The sequence below is a fragment of the Anomaloglossus baeobatrachus genome, chromosome 2, assembly GCF_048569485.1.
Source record: "Anomaloglossus baeobatrachus isolate aAnoBae1 chromosome 2, aAnoBae1.hap1, whole genome shotgun sequence".
NCBI classification, from domain to species: domain Eukaryota; kingdom Metazoa; phylum Chordata; class Amphibia; order Anura; family Aromobatidae; genus Anomaloglossus; species Anomaloglossus baeobatrachus.
This window is the reverse complement of record NC_134354.1, coordinates 764,015,993-764,028,848: the sequence shown is the minus strand read 5'-3', so window position 1 is coordinate 764,028,848 and position 12,856 is coordinate 764,015,993. Positions and strand designations below refer to the sequence as shown.

Genomic DNA, 12,856 nt, shown 5'->3' with positions numbered 1-12,856 from the left:
CCTTAGAGTCACTTGTCTAATTACTTTTGGTCCCTTGAAAAAGAGGAGGCTATGCATTACAGAGCTATGATTCCTAAACCCTTTCTCCGATTTGGATGTGAAAACTCTCATATTGCAGCTGGGAGTGTGCACTTTCAGCCCATATTATATATATAATTGTATTTCTGAACATGTTTTTGTAAACAGCTAAAATAACAAAACTTGTGTCACTGTCCAAATATTTCTGGACCTAACTGTATATACCAGGAGAGAGACAAATATACCAGAAGGACAAATATAACAGGAAGAACTCAGGAGAAGGATGTATGTACTAGGAGGAGGACAAGTATACCTAGAGGAGCCCAGGAGGGGGACAAATAAACCAGGATGGGGACATATATACCAGGAGGGGCCCAGGATGGGAACATATATACTGTGAGGGGGGCATATATTTATATATAAACTTGCATTTTATTAATACAAAATATATAAGGCTGACAAATACAAATGTTAAAATATGGATGAAATAGGGGGATGGACGTAATAATCTTGTAAGGACACTGATAATAGAATGCACAATAAGTAAATAAACAAGGCAGTGTCTGCAGATAAATAATATAATCTAAATAAATAATATAATCCCAAAACACACAATACCTGACTGTAGAGCAGTAAGTCAATAAAAGGTATAAAAAAAATGGCCTGCAGTTTCTTATTGTATTATATCTTTTGCATTGCTTAATCTCATTGGTTGTGTTGTATTTGCTCCGTAAGTCTAAAGGCCCCGTCACACACAGAGATAAATCTTTGGCAGATCTGTGGTTGCAGTGAAATCATGGACATGTCGCGGGTGGCGGGGCGCTGCACTCGCTAACGCTCGGGTCCGGCGCTGCTACTGCTGCTGCTCGGTGGCTCGAGCGGTGGGCCGGATCCGGGGCCTCGAACGGCGCTCCTCGCCCATGAGTGAAAGGGGTGGCTTGGTTTGGGGATTTAGTCCGTGACGCCACCCACGGTTTGTGGTGAGGTTGGGGACACCACCACTGCTCTGGACGGGGATCCCGGGAGCGATGACAGGGAGCAGCCGAGATGTTTCTCTCCCCTCCGTGGGTAGGGGATTTTGGTGGTCCCGGGGCCCGGTGATGGGGACTGTAAAGTGGATGGCAGGGTTTGGCGAGGTGCCGGGTCGCGGGGGCGGCAGCCAGTGCCAGACGGCACGGTGGTACTCAATCAGCCAATAACGTAGATGGAGTCTCTGATAAAACAAACGGCTGGATGGACGGGTCCCGCAGGTGGCTGCGGTGGTCACTCCCGGTAGGTTGGCGGTGACTGCCTTTCCCTGCACCTGTAGTGTGTTTTCGGCTCCGATGGCTTCCCACCGGTAACCCGCTCCCCAGCGGTGTATTTGCCAGAGGAGCCCCTTTTGCCCGCAGGCTCTGGCCCTGGGAACTCTAGCTGTGGCGGTAGCTGTATTTCCCTTCACGGTTGAGCGGTTGCCTTCAGTCGGGTCTTTGCTGCTGAGAAACCCCGGAGGTTCCCGTCGCTGACGGATTTGACCGGTTTAACGACGACTCCAAGCCTGGTCGGGGTCCGTAGGCCCTGCCGAATGGTGCTGGCTTCTCTTCGCTCCCCGGTTCGGTACCGGCGGGCCACCACCCGTCCCCGGTCCTCACGGTTGTGCGTCAATCGGCCTCGCCTGCAGACGGTCACCACCGTCTGCCAACCTTGCTCTTGAGTGCCCGGGCCACGCACCCGGACACCGTCAATCTGCTCTTGCTCCTCCACTACTACTTCTCGCTCCTCCACTTCCACTCTCCCTAACTCAACTCTCTTCCTTTCCCGCCTCCAGGACTGTGAACTCCTCGGTGGGTGGGGCCAACCGCCTGGGTCCACCCCACCTGGTGTGGACATCAGCCCCTGGAGGGATGCAACAAGGATTTGTGTGTGTAACTGATGTGCCTAACCGGGGTGTGGGGTGTGCTGTTGTAGTACCTGTGACGTCCTGGCTTGTCCAGGGCGCCACAGACATATTGTTCCATTTGTACACAGCCACAAACCTTGCACTGATTGTCCACAATTTCACTGCAACCACAGATCTGCCGCAGATTTATCTCTATGTGTGACAGGGCCTTTAGGCTATGTGCCCACGAGACTGTGTATCTGCGGATTTTTCTGCAGCTAAATCCGCAGCATTCCCCCGGAATCTGCACCTTTTCATAGGTGCTGATTTTGTGCGGATTTGTTGCGGATTTGTCGCGAATTTCGTTGCGGATTTTGCGATTTTTTTTACATTCAATTGAATAGGCAAAATCCGCAACAATAATTGACATGCTGCAGATTTTTCCGCACGGAAATCCGCATGATTTCTGCTGCGGAAAAATCCGCAGCGTGGGCACAGCATTTCCCAAATGCCATAGAAATGGCTGGGGAGTAGCTGTGATGCAGATTTCTGAAAAATCCGCGGCATTTCCGCGAGAAATCCGCGGCAAAATCCGCGCATTTTCCGCAGCGTGGGCACATAGCCTAATAATTCATTTTTTTTATACCCTCTATTGACGTACTGCCACTGTACAGCCAGATATTGTGTGTTTTGGGATCCAGGTGCCGGCTGTGTAATACAGCTATCTCTAACAGCAGCGACAAATGCTATATAACCTGTACTAATCAATTAATTAACAGTGAACAGAGCATCAAAATTGAAGACCCAGAATACCTGGTTTTGGTTGAATGCAATAAAAAAGCGATCAAAGCCTTTTATGCAACCCAAAATAATACCAATAAAAAAAAGCTTTCCATGCAAAAATAAACTCACACGGCTCCTTCAATAGAAAAACAAAAAAGTGATGAAACTCAGGCATTAATGTCACAAAACAAACAAAGTATCACTTTAATCCTATTGACCAGAAAATCATGTTTTCAGGTCATTTTAAAAGCAGAGTAAAAATAAAACCGCCAAAAATTAATATCAAAATATTGTTTTTATCATATTTGCATTTTTTTTTGTTTTGTCACAAAATAAGGTAAACTGAAAGGTGTCATTAAAAACTAGAATATGCAGTAAAGTGGGCTTTACACACAGCGACATCGCTAGCAAGCGCACCCGCCCCCGTCGGTTATGCGTCACGGGGAAATCGCTGCCCGTAGCGCACAACATCGCTCGGAACCATCCCACATACTTACCTGCCTAGCGACGTCGCTGTGACCGGCAACCCGCCTCCTTTCTAAGGGGGAGGTTCGTTCGGCGTCACTAAGCGGCCGCCCAATAGTAGCAGAAGGGCGGAGATGAGCGGGATGAACATCCCGCCCTGCTTCTTCCTCCCTCATTGCTGGCGGCCGCAGGTACGGTGATGGTCCTCGTTCCTGCGGTGTCACACGTAGCGATGTGTGCTGCCGCAGGAACGACGAACAACCTGCGTCCTGCAACAGCAACGATAATCGGGAAAGGAACGAAGGATCAACGATTAGGTGAGTAATTTTGATCGTTAACGGTCGTTCCTGCGTTTCACACGCAACGAGGCCGGATGTGCGTCACGAATTCCGTGACCCCAACGACATCTCGTTAGCGATGTCGTTGCGTGTAAAGCCCGCTTAAAGTGGGTAACAAATAATACACATTTTGTGTGACTTGCATAGATTGCCCACTACTTTTTCATGGATTGCCCATACTTAGAATAAGTCATCAATACATCATCAACAGGGGTGCAAAAGCCAACATGGCCGCCAATGAGCTGTTTGCGGAATCGGTTGTGGCCAGAAGTTGTCCGATGCGGCTGGAACACAGGAGCACCATCAAAATTAACGTGGCTGCTGCCGGGTACTGCAGATCCGTCCCTAAAGGCCCCATCACACGCAGCGACATCGCTAACGAGATATCGCTAGGGTCACGGAATACGGCCTCGTCGTTGCGTGTGGACCGCTAACGATCTGAAATACTCACCAAATCGTTGACACGTCGTTCATTTTCCAAATATCGTTGCTCGTTCAGGACGCAGGTTGTTGGTCGTTCCTGAGGCAGCACACATCGCTACGTGTGACACTGCAGGAACGACGGACAACACCGTACCTGCGTCCTCCGGCAACGAGGTGGGCGTGACTTTAATGTGGCTGTTCTCCGCCCCTCCGCTTCTATTGGTGGCCCGCTGTGTGACGTCGCACGAACCTCCCACTTAAAAAAGAGGTTGTTCGCCGGCCACAGCGACGTTGTTAGGTAAGTATGTGTGACGGGTACCGGCGATATTGTTCGCCACGGGCAGCGATTTGCCACAAACGACGGGGGCGGGTGCGATCGCTAGCGACATCGCTGTGTTTTACACCTTTACTCAATCGAATGGGGGAGGATCTGCAGTCATGGGCCGCGGCCACTATATAAATAATAGAGCTTCTGTGTTCCGGCAGAATCCGAGAATTTCTGGCTATTAAGTAGTAATCGGCCCTTTCAATGGCTCGTTAATAGCTCCTATGACCCATAAGCCTGATACTGGGGTGCTTTTCTCACCTAATGATACAACACTGGTCCTTACTGTTTCGCTGCATGTTGAAGTAACAGTTGTCAGCTATGGCAAAGATGTGGGGCGGCATTTCTCCGATCTTTTTGTTGGTATACAGACGTATCTGGTCCGGCGTGTAGATGGGGAGCAGCTGGTAGGGGTTCACAGCAACTAAAATAGATCCAGTGTACGTCTGCAAGAGGAAAACAACAGTCATTTAGAGTAGAATGAGAGCATCATGCATCCTGTACCCCTCTGTCCAGTGTGCTACGGCACTATTTATATATATAACCGCTATACAACAACTTGCTAACTGATACTGTGTTATCATATACTTACTTATTATTATGTATTGCTTACGGTATATAGCGCCAACATATTTTGCAGCGATTTACAGATATTATCATCACTGTCCCCATTGGGCTCACAATCTAAATTCCCTATAAGTACCGTACGTATTTGGAGTATCAGAGGAAATTGGAGAACCACGGATGAAGCCCACACAAAGACAGTGAGAACATACAAACTTCTTGAGGATGTTGTCTTGAACGCAGGACCCCGGTGCTACAAAGAAACAGTGCTAACCACTGAGCCACCGTACAGTGCTAACCACCATGCTGCCCATATATACAGACCTGTAACCACAGAGATACATTAAGACTACACACGTATTGTATACACAGATCAATAACAGATTTTTTTTTCCTATCAAGAGGATTTGAAATATTTAACTAACCCAATACTATAAACATCTGTGCGGTCCACAGTTTACTCTAAGGGTACGTGTCCATGATCAGGGCCCGCTGCGTCCTGGATGTGCCGGGTCCTGACCTGCGGGCAATGAGTCTCCTCCGCAGGAGACCACAGCTGCTTGTGCCCACGATCAGGGTTCGGTGCGCTGCGGTCTCTCGCTGTGTTCTCCGTACGGAGGACGCTTGTGACGCCGAAGCAAAGAATTGACATGCTGCGGGCTCGGAAAGCCGCACCGCAGGTCAGTTTTCACTGCGGGCCACACACGCACATCCACTGTGCTAGTACTGTACATCTCAGCGTTTTGGATGCAGCTGAAACATGCTGCTTCCAAAACACTGCAAACCCTAATCATGGGAAAGTACCCTAAAACATCACTACAGAGTATAGAAGGTACACAAAATTGTGCAGATGGCAGTGTGGAATGACGGCTATCAGACACAGCCAGACTCCCCATAGAAAAGGCAGAGATGGTTTAGTATTCTCTCTTCTTTTCTTGTTACTGTATATATAGTACTAAACAAATGCTGTGTACATAGTATGTTGCAAGGGCTGACAACACTTTAATATACAACCAGTCAGCTCTGCTGTGCAAGCAGGAGGCTGAAGTTCCCCTGTAACTGGGGCAAATCTATCTATCTATCTATCTATATATATATATATATACACACACACACACATATATATGTTTTCAACAGTAACACGAGACTCAGTCAGCTTCACATGCATGAAGGAGGCTGAATTTCCCCTGTAACTGGGGCAAAAAAAATAAAAATAATATGTTTTCAACTGTAATGCGAGACCCAGTCAGCTCTGCTATGCAGACAGGAGGCTGAATTTCCCCTGTAAATGGGGCATATATATATATATATATATATATATATATATTTATATATATGTATGTTTTGAACTGTAACGCGAGACCCAGTTAGCTCTGCTATGCAGGCAGGAGGTTGAATTTCCTCTGTAAGGGGTACTTCACACACAGCGAGATCGCTACTGAGATCGCTGCTGAGTCACGGTTTTTGTGATGCAGCAGTGACCTCATTAGCGATCTCGCTGTGTGTGACACTGAGCAGCGATCTGGCCCCTGCTGTGAGATCGCTGCTTGTTACACACAGTGCTGGTTCGTTTTTTTATTGTTGCTCTCCCGCTGATAAGCACACATCGCTGTGTGTGACAGCGAGAGAGCAACAATCCTGAATGTGCAGGGAGCATAACCAAGGTAAACATCGGGTAACCAAGGTGGTTACCCGATATTTACCTTCGTTACCAGCCTCCGCAGCTCTCACGCTGCCAGTGCCGGCTCCTGCTCCCTGCACACGCTAAGCTAAGCGGTGTGCGCTGGTAACTAAGGTAAACATCGGGTAACCATACCCGATGTTTACCTTAGTTACCAGTGTCCGCAGCTTCTAGACGCCGGCTCCGTGCAAGCGCAGCGTCGCTTGCACGTCGCTGCTGGCTGGGGGCTGGTCACTGGTCGCTGGTGAGATCTGCCTGTTTGACAGCTCACCAGCAACCATGTAGCGACGCAGCAGCGATCCTGACCAGTCAGATCGCTGGTGGGATCGCTTCTGTGTCGCTAAAGTGTGACGGTACCCTAACTTGGGCAAAAATATATGTTTTCAACTGTAAAGCGAGACCCAGTCACAGCTCTGCTATGCAGGAGGCTGAATTTCCCCTGTAACTGGGGCATATGTATATATATATATATATATATATATATATATATATATACACATATATATATGTTTTCAACTGCAACACGAGACTCAGTCAGTTTTACATGCAGGAAGGAGGCTGAATTTCCCCTGTAACTGGGGCAAAAAAAATAAAAATTATAATTATATATATATATATATATATATATATATACACACACATACATACATACATATGTTTTCAACTGTAATGCGAGACCCAGTCAGCTCTGCTATGCAGGTAGGAGGCTGAATTCCTCCTGTAAATGGGGCATATATATGTATATATATGCATGTGTGTATATATATATATATATATATATATATATAATATTTATATATATGTATGTTTTGAACTGTAACGCGAGACCCAGTTAGCTCTGCTATGCAGGCAGGAGGTTGAATTTCCCCTGTAACTTGGGCAAATATATATATTTTCAACTGTAAAGCGAGACCCAGTCAGCTCTGCTATGTAGGCAGGAGGCTGAATTTCTCCTATAACTGGGCAAATATATGTTTCACTTGTAACTGGGGCTGGTATATTAGTTATTACACTATAGAAAAAGAATATAAATGTTGATCTGCCAAATCAATGGTCTTTTCTAGCCAATTGGGGTACAATCTGTAAAATAAATTTGATGAAATTTAATTAAATGAATAAATAAAAATCAGGAAAAACTAAATAAATAAAAAAATTATTGAGGCCAACCCAAATCACTGTTACTAACCCCTCTAATCATCGAAAAAAAACCCCAAAAAATAACATTTGTCAGATACATAAAAATAATGCTAAGGAAAGGGGAACCAAATGTTAAATATATATTTAGTGGTCCTTTGTGTCCATTAATAAATGTGGAAAACAATCAAGTATTTCCTTTATGTTATCAGCGATATGAACCAATAATGGAAAAAAAAAAGAAAGAAAAAAAAGAGAATGAAAATAACATAAAAATTACACCCCATGTACCATGAAAAAAAAGAGACTGAAACCTGTTCTTGTAAACAATGTGGGTCTTTCTGGTGACCTCTTTTTGGCCTACTCTAATGCCTGTCTTTGGGCCAAAAAATCTACAAGCGATGGGTGGACAGGAACTTGCAATGGAGAATTAAAATCGCATAAGGCTGAAGAGCAGGAGGGCTCAATCAGAAGGCATGACCCTGGTATCTAAGAAAATGACTGATTTTTGCATGTTTTTCATAGCAGTAATGCAGGTCTATATTCCCAGCTGTCTCCTTTTTGTTACTGTTTTATATTCAGTTTGCACCTGTTCACATTAGAAAGGATGTGCCATCAGTGTCTTGGATTTTAGGGTCATGCCTTCCGATTGAGCCCTCCTGCTTTTCAGCCTTAGGTGATTTTAATTCTTCATTTGCAGGTTCCTATCCGTCTATGGATTGTAGGTTTATTGGCCCAAAGAGAGGCATTAGAGAAGGCAAGGACTCAACAAATAGAGGTCGCCTTGCCATTGGCTGTTGGGCTCACATAAAACTGGCCATTTTTGTGTGTGCTAAGTATCTCAGTTTTTGCTTGTTTTGCATAGCAGTAATGCATGTCTGCATTCCCATATTCATTGTTCCACATATCTCAGCACTGCAGAGTGCAACTACCTCCATTAAGAATGGAATATATGTGTTGTGTTGGTGTGGTACTGTGGCGCCCTGGACAAGCCAGTGGCCACAGGTAACAACACACACACACCCCCACCCCCAGCAGTTTCACAGCAGACATCCCCAGTGAAACTTGATTCCTTTCCTCGGGCTCAGACAGACACACCAGGTGGGCGGAGTCAGGAGATGGAGACACCCACCCAGGAGTTTAGCTGGCCTGGGGCAGGAAACAAGCCCAGTCAAGTTCAGGCGGAGGAAGAGAGAAGAGGTCTGCAGAGAGGCAGACGCAGACTGGGGCCTAGGATTGGAGCCTAGGGCCCTCGTGCAGCAGAGAGTCAGGCAGACGGTAGTGGCCGTCTGCAGGGAGCCGGGGAGACAGTTGGTGGAACCGTAGGTAGCCGGGGCTGGGCGGTGGCCCACCGGTACCAAACCGGGGAGCCAGCTGGAAGCCGGAGCGCAGGAGGAGCGTGCACGGAGGTGGAAGAAAGGACTTACACCACCAAACTGGGTCAGGGGAGAAACAACAACCGCAGCCGTCTGTGGGCACCCGTCCATCCAGCCGAGTGTTTTACCAAGGACTGTGTCGTGATTACTGGCTGAGTGAGTACCCCGTGCCGTGCGGCACAGCGCTGCCCCTGCGACCCTGCACCTCACCAGGCCCCGCAAACCGCCTGCCATCATCCCCAGCTTCTCCATGCCCCGGGACAACCAACCCCCTACCCACGGAGGGGAGGACTAACATCTAGCTGCTCCATACCATCACTCCCGGGATCCCCGTCCAGAGCAGCGGTGGTGTTCCAATCTCACCACAACCGTGGGTGGCGTCACGGACAATATCTCCCTTACTAAATCCCCTTTTACTGTGGAGCCTGGGATCACAGACCGGGTCACGCCACCGTGATACCCACAGAAGTAACCTCGTGGCCCGGATCTGAGTAACCCCTGGTCCCCGGGCGACACAGTACCATTAGTTTTGTTTATTTTCTTTGGCATTTTTTATCATTTTACCCCCTAAAAATAAACCTAAAGGTGGCTTTACACGCAATAACATCGCTTGGGGTCACGGAATTCATGACGCACATCCGGCCTCGTTAGCGACGTCGTTGCGTGTGACACCTACGAGCAACCGCTAACGATCAAAAATACTCACCTAATCATTGATCGTTGACATGTCGTTCTAATCCCAAATATCGTTGCTGCTTTTGGACGCAGGTTGTTCGCCGTTCCTGAGGCAGCACACATCGCTACATGTGGGACCCCAGGAACGACGAACAGCACCGGACCTGTGTCCTCCGGCAACGAGGTGGGCGTGTCTGTCATGCGGCTGGTCTCCGCCCCTCCACTTCTATTGGACGCCTGCCGTGTGATGTCGCTGTGACGCCGCACAAACCGCTCCCTTAGAAAAGAGGCTATTCGCAGGCCACAGCGACGTCGCAGGGAAGGTAAGTCCGTGTGACGGGTCCTAGCGATATTGTGCGTCACGGGCAGCGATTAGCCCGTGACGCACAAACGACGGGGCCGGGTGCGATCAGCAGCGCGATGTCACTGCGTGTAAGCCGCCCTTAAGTCGTGTCTCCTCTCTTGTACAGAGCTTAGATGGGGTTTCCCGAGTCGAAGAAGAACTCCTTCCTGAATTCCCATAGCGGTGCCAGCAAGATTCAGGAGGAGGCACTGCGCCATATTGAATATTGCTGCACAGAGAGGTGTTTCAGGCCATAGAAGAGCAAAATTTCCAAAGTAAGAAGAAAAAGAAGAAATAGTGCTATCATCTTTAACACTGAAGATTGGACGTACGGCCAAGTGCCCCGAATCACTAAAAGACCACCACATTGATCTGCATTGGCATCTACTGGTACAGTGTGATCTCGTGGTAGAGCCCCTGCACTCTGTCATGTAGCCCCAGTTTGCCCCGAGGCAGATGGTCGCATAAGGGGGCACTCCTGAGCATTATAACTGGGTTAGGGGACTCAATACTTACAGAGAAGACCACTTGGATACTCTAAGTATAAGACTGGATTCACACGGACGTGTAGCATCAGATGCGATATGCTAATGACCCTCAGCTCCCACTGTGCTGCCGGCGTGAGCCGAGTGTCATGCGACTGTGACCCAATCCTGCAGCTGCAGAGGAGAAGTAGGGATTAATCTCCCCGTTTCCTCTATTGTCAGCTGATGCGATTATCGCACTGCACTCTGATGTCACCCGAGTGCAGTCCGATGTTTCACTCGCACCCATAGACTTCTATGGGTGCGAGTGACACGGCTCTCGCAGACAATCGCAGGATGATGCGACTTTTCTCTCAACCAGAATCTGGATCAGAAAAAAAGACGACCATCTGCTCTCCTTCACTGAATAACATAGGTCCGGGTGCAATGAGAGATTTCTTTTCCTAAGGAAGGAGACGGATGTCTCTGAAACGCGTAGGAACTGTCCAATAAAAAGGAAATCTTTTAATTTACACGCATCAGTAGTTTTTAGCGCGGCATAAACCCGGTCTTCTCTTCTACCTGTGTGATTACAAGTCATGTAATATAGGACATTATAGCATGCACATCAGCGGTTTACATGGATTATGCCATAAGGAGAAGCGAATGTGCAGCAGGTGACATGACGGTGACCAGAGAACATGCCAAGCTGGTGAGATGCCTCCTCAATCGACTCTTACTAATAATGATACTTGTTGGTTCCCAGCATAGCCTATCATGAGGAATCCCAAGATAGTACAGATCTGGGGTGCAGGGGGGTACAGGGTAGGGATTATTAGGAAGCGAAGGGAGTATTATACGGTTATAGGTTTACAGTCCAGGACTGGGTCTTAGGACGGACAGCGATCAGCACAAAGATCGGGCATTTGGTTCCAATAGTTTTAAGAACTAAGTACAGTAGTTCTAAGAACCCCTTAAAGGAATTTTCCATATTTTTTTCCTTTACTTAAATGCATGTATTGGGTGACAAAACATTTTTTTTGCAATTATATTTAATTAAACATTTCGCACCGTTTTGCTTTACAGGCTATGGTAATAAATCAGCTCAGAGGAGTTCAGAAATAGACAGCTAGAAGAGTTACAATCTCCTTCTTGTAAGACTGTCATAGTGGGCTCACTGACGCTTTCCAAAACAATAGGCAAAATGTCAACGAAAAAAAAAACTTTGGGTAACCAGTGTCAGGCAGCTGCTGCCAAGTCTTACAAAATAATAGGATGCATTAAAAGAGGCAAAGATGCTCAGGACAAGAACATAATTTTGCCCCTATACAAGTCACTAGTACGACTACACTTCGAATACTGTGTACAATTTTGGTCTCCAGTCTATAAGAAGGAACTATCGACACCTTAGCTACTGTAATGCCCTGCACATGAGGTAAGAGACATAGCTAATCAGGGAAACTATACTACATTTGTAATTGGAGGTATTAGCTAATATTATTATTACTCCTACTACATATTGGGACAGGATCTTGGAGATGGGAATACCCCTTTCAGTGAAACTATGAATAGTAATAGTGCAAAACAAAAGGCTACGGTGCAAAAATGTCTAATGAAACCCGATTGCAAAAATTTTGAAGCTTCAGTTGCATTAATTTAAAAGGGTTGTCCACTACTTGGACAACCACTTCTTATACTACATGTTTGGCCCCATTAAAATAAAAAACCTTATACACCTCCTGTGGCGGTGAGGTTGCTGTGGTGCAGGCGCTCGCTCTCCCAGGGCGCACACGAGGTTGTGACGTGACGCGAGCCCCATGTTGCACAACTTCTAGCTTCCCAGTTGCAGAAGAAAGTTCACAGAGCAGATTACATGGGATAACAAGCTCTTTACTTCTGAGAGCATGAGGTAAAAATATGCACAGTCATACAGCATTGCATCAGGAAGAGAAACCAAAACCAGAAAGAAACAAGAGACTGTTTACAATACAGTGAGTAAGGAAACTTTACACAACATCGCCATCTACTGTTAGATCAGCATAAAGTCCTCCTTCACACATACAAAGAAGTCCTGTTGCATACACCAACACTCTGCGCCCACTTAGCACCAGTTTCTCTTCCGCCTTCAGATAGTAATTAACAGGCAGTCAGCCGCAGCTCTCACCTCCTTCTGATAACTTATCCTTCAGAAGACAGGGAAAGAGAAGCTGGTGCCGAATGAGCATAGGGCTCGCGTGACGTCACAACCTCAGGAGAGTGACCTGTTATGATCTGGCACCATGGAAGACCACCATAAATCATTGGTAAAAGGTGACAAGAGCATTGGCAACTAATCTGGCCGCCATCCCCTTACTAACCATCAACACTAGAAGTAGCCGAGGGTTGAACTAACATCTTATGCACCGCGAA

At 47.1% G+C, this 12,856-nt stretch overlaps 1 protein-coding gene across 1 annotated transcript in view; it reads right to left on the bottom strand.

The window, feature by feature from the left end:
• MYO7A (myosin VIIA) overlaps nt 1–4,638 on the bottom strand; it is a 136,549-nt gene extending 131,911 nt beyond the window's left edge. Inside the window, 1 exon segment of the mRNA XM_075337501.1 lies at nt 4,472–4,638. Coding sequence (XP_075193616.1) covers nt 4,472–4,554 — 83 coding nt within the window. The 5' untranslated portion in view covers nt 4,555–4,638.
• Nucleotides 4,639–12,856: the final 8,218 nt, after the last annotated feature.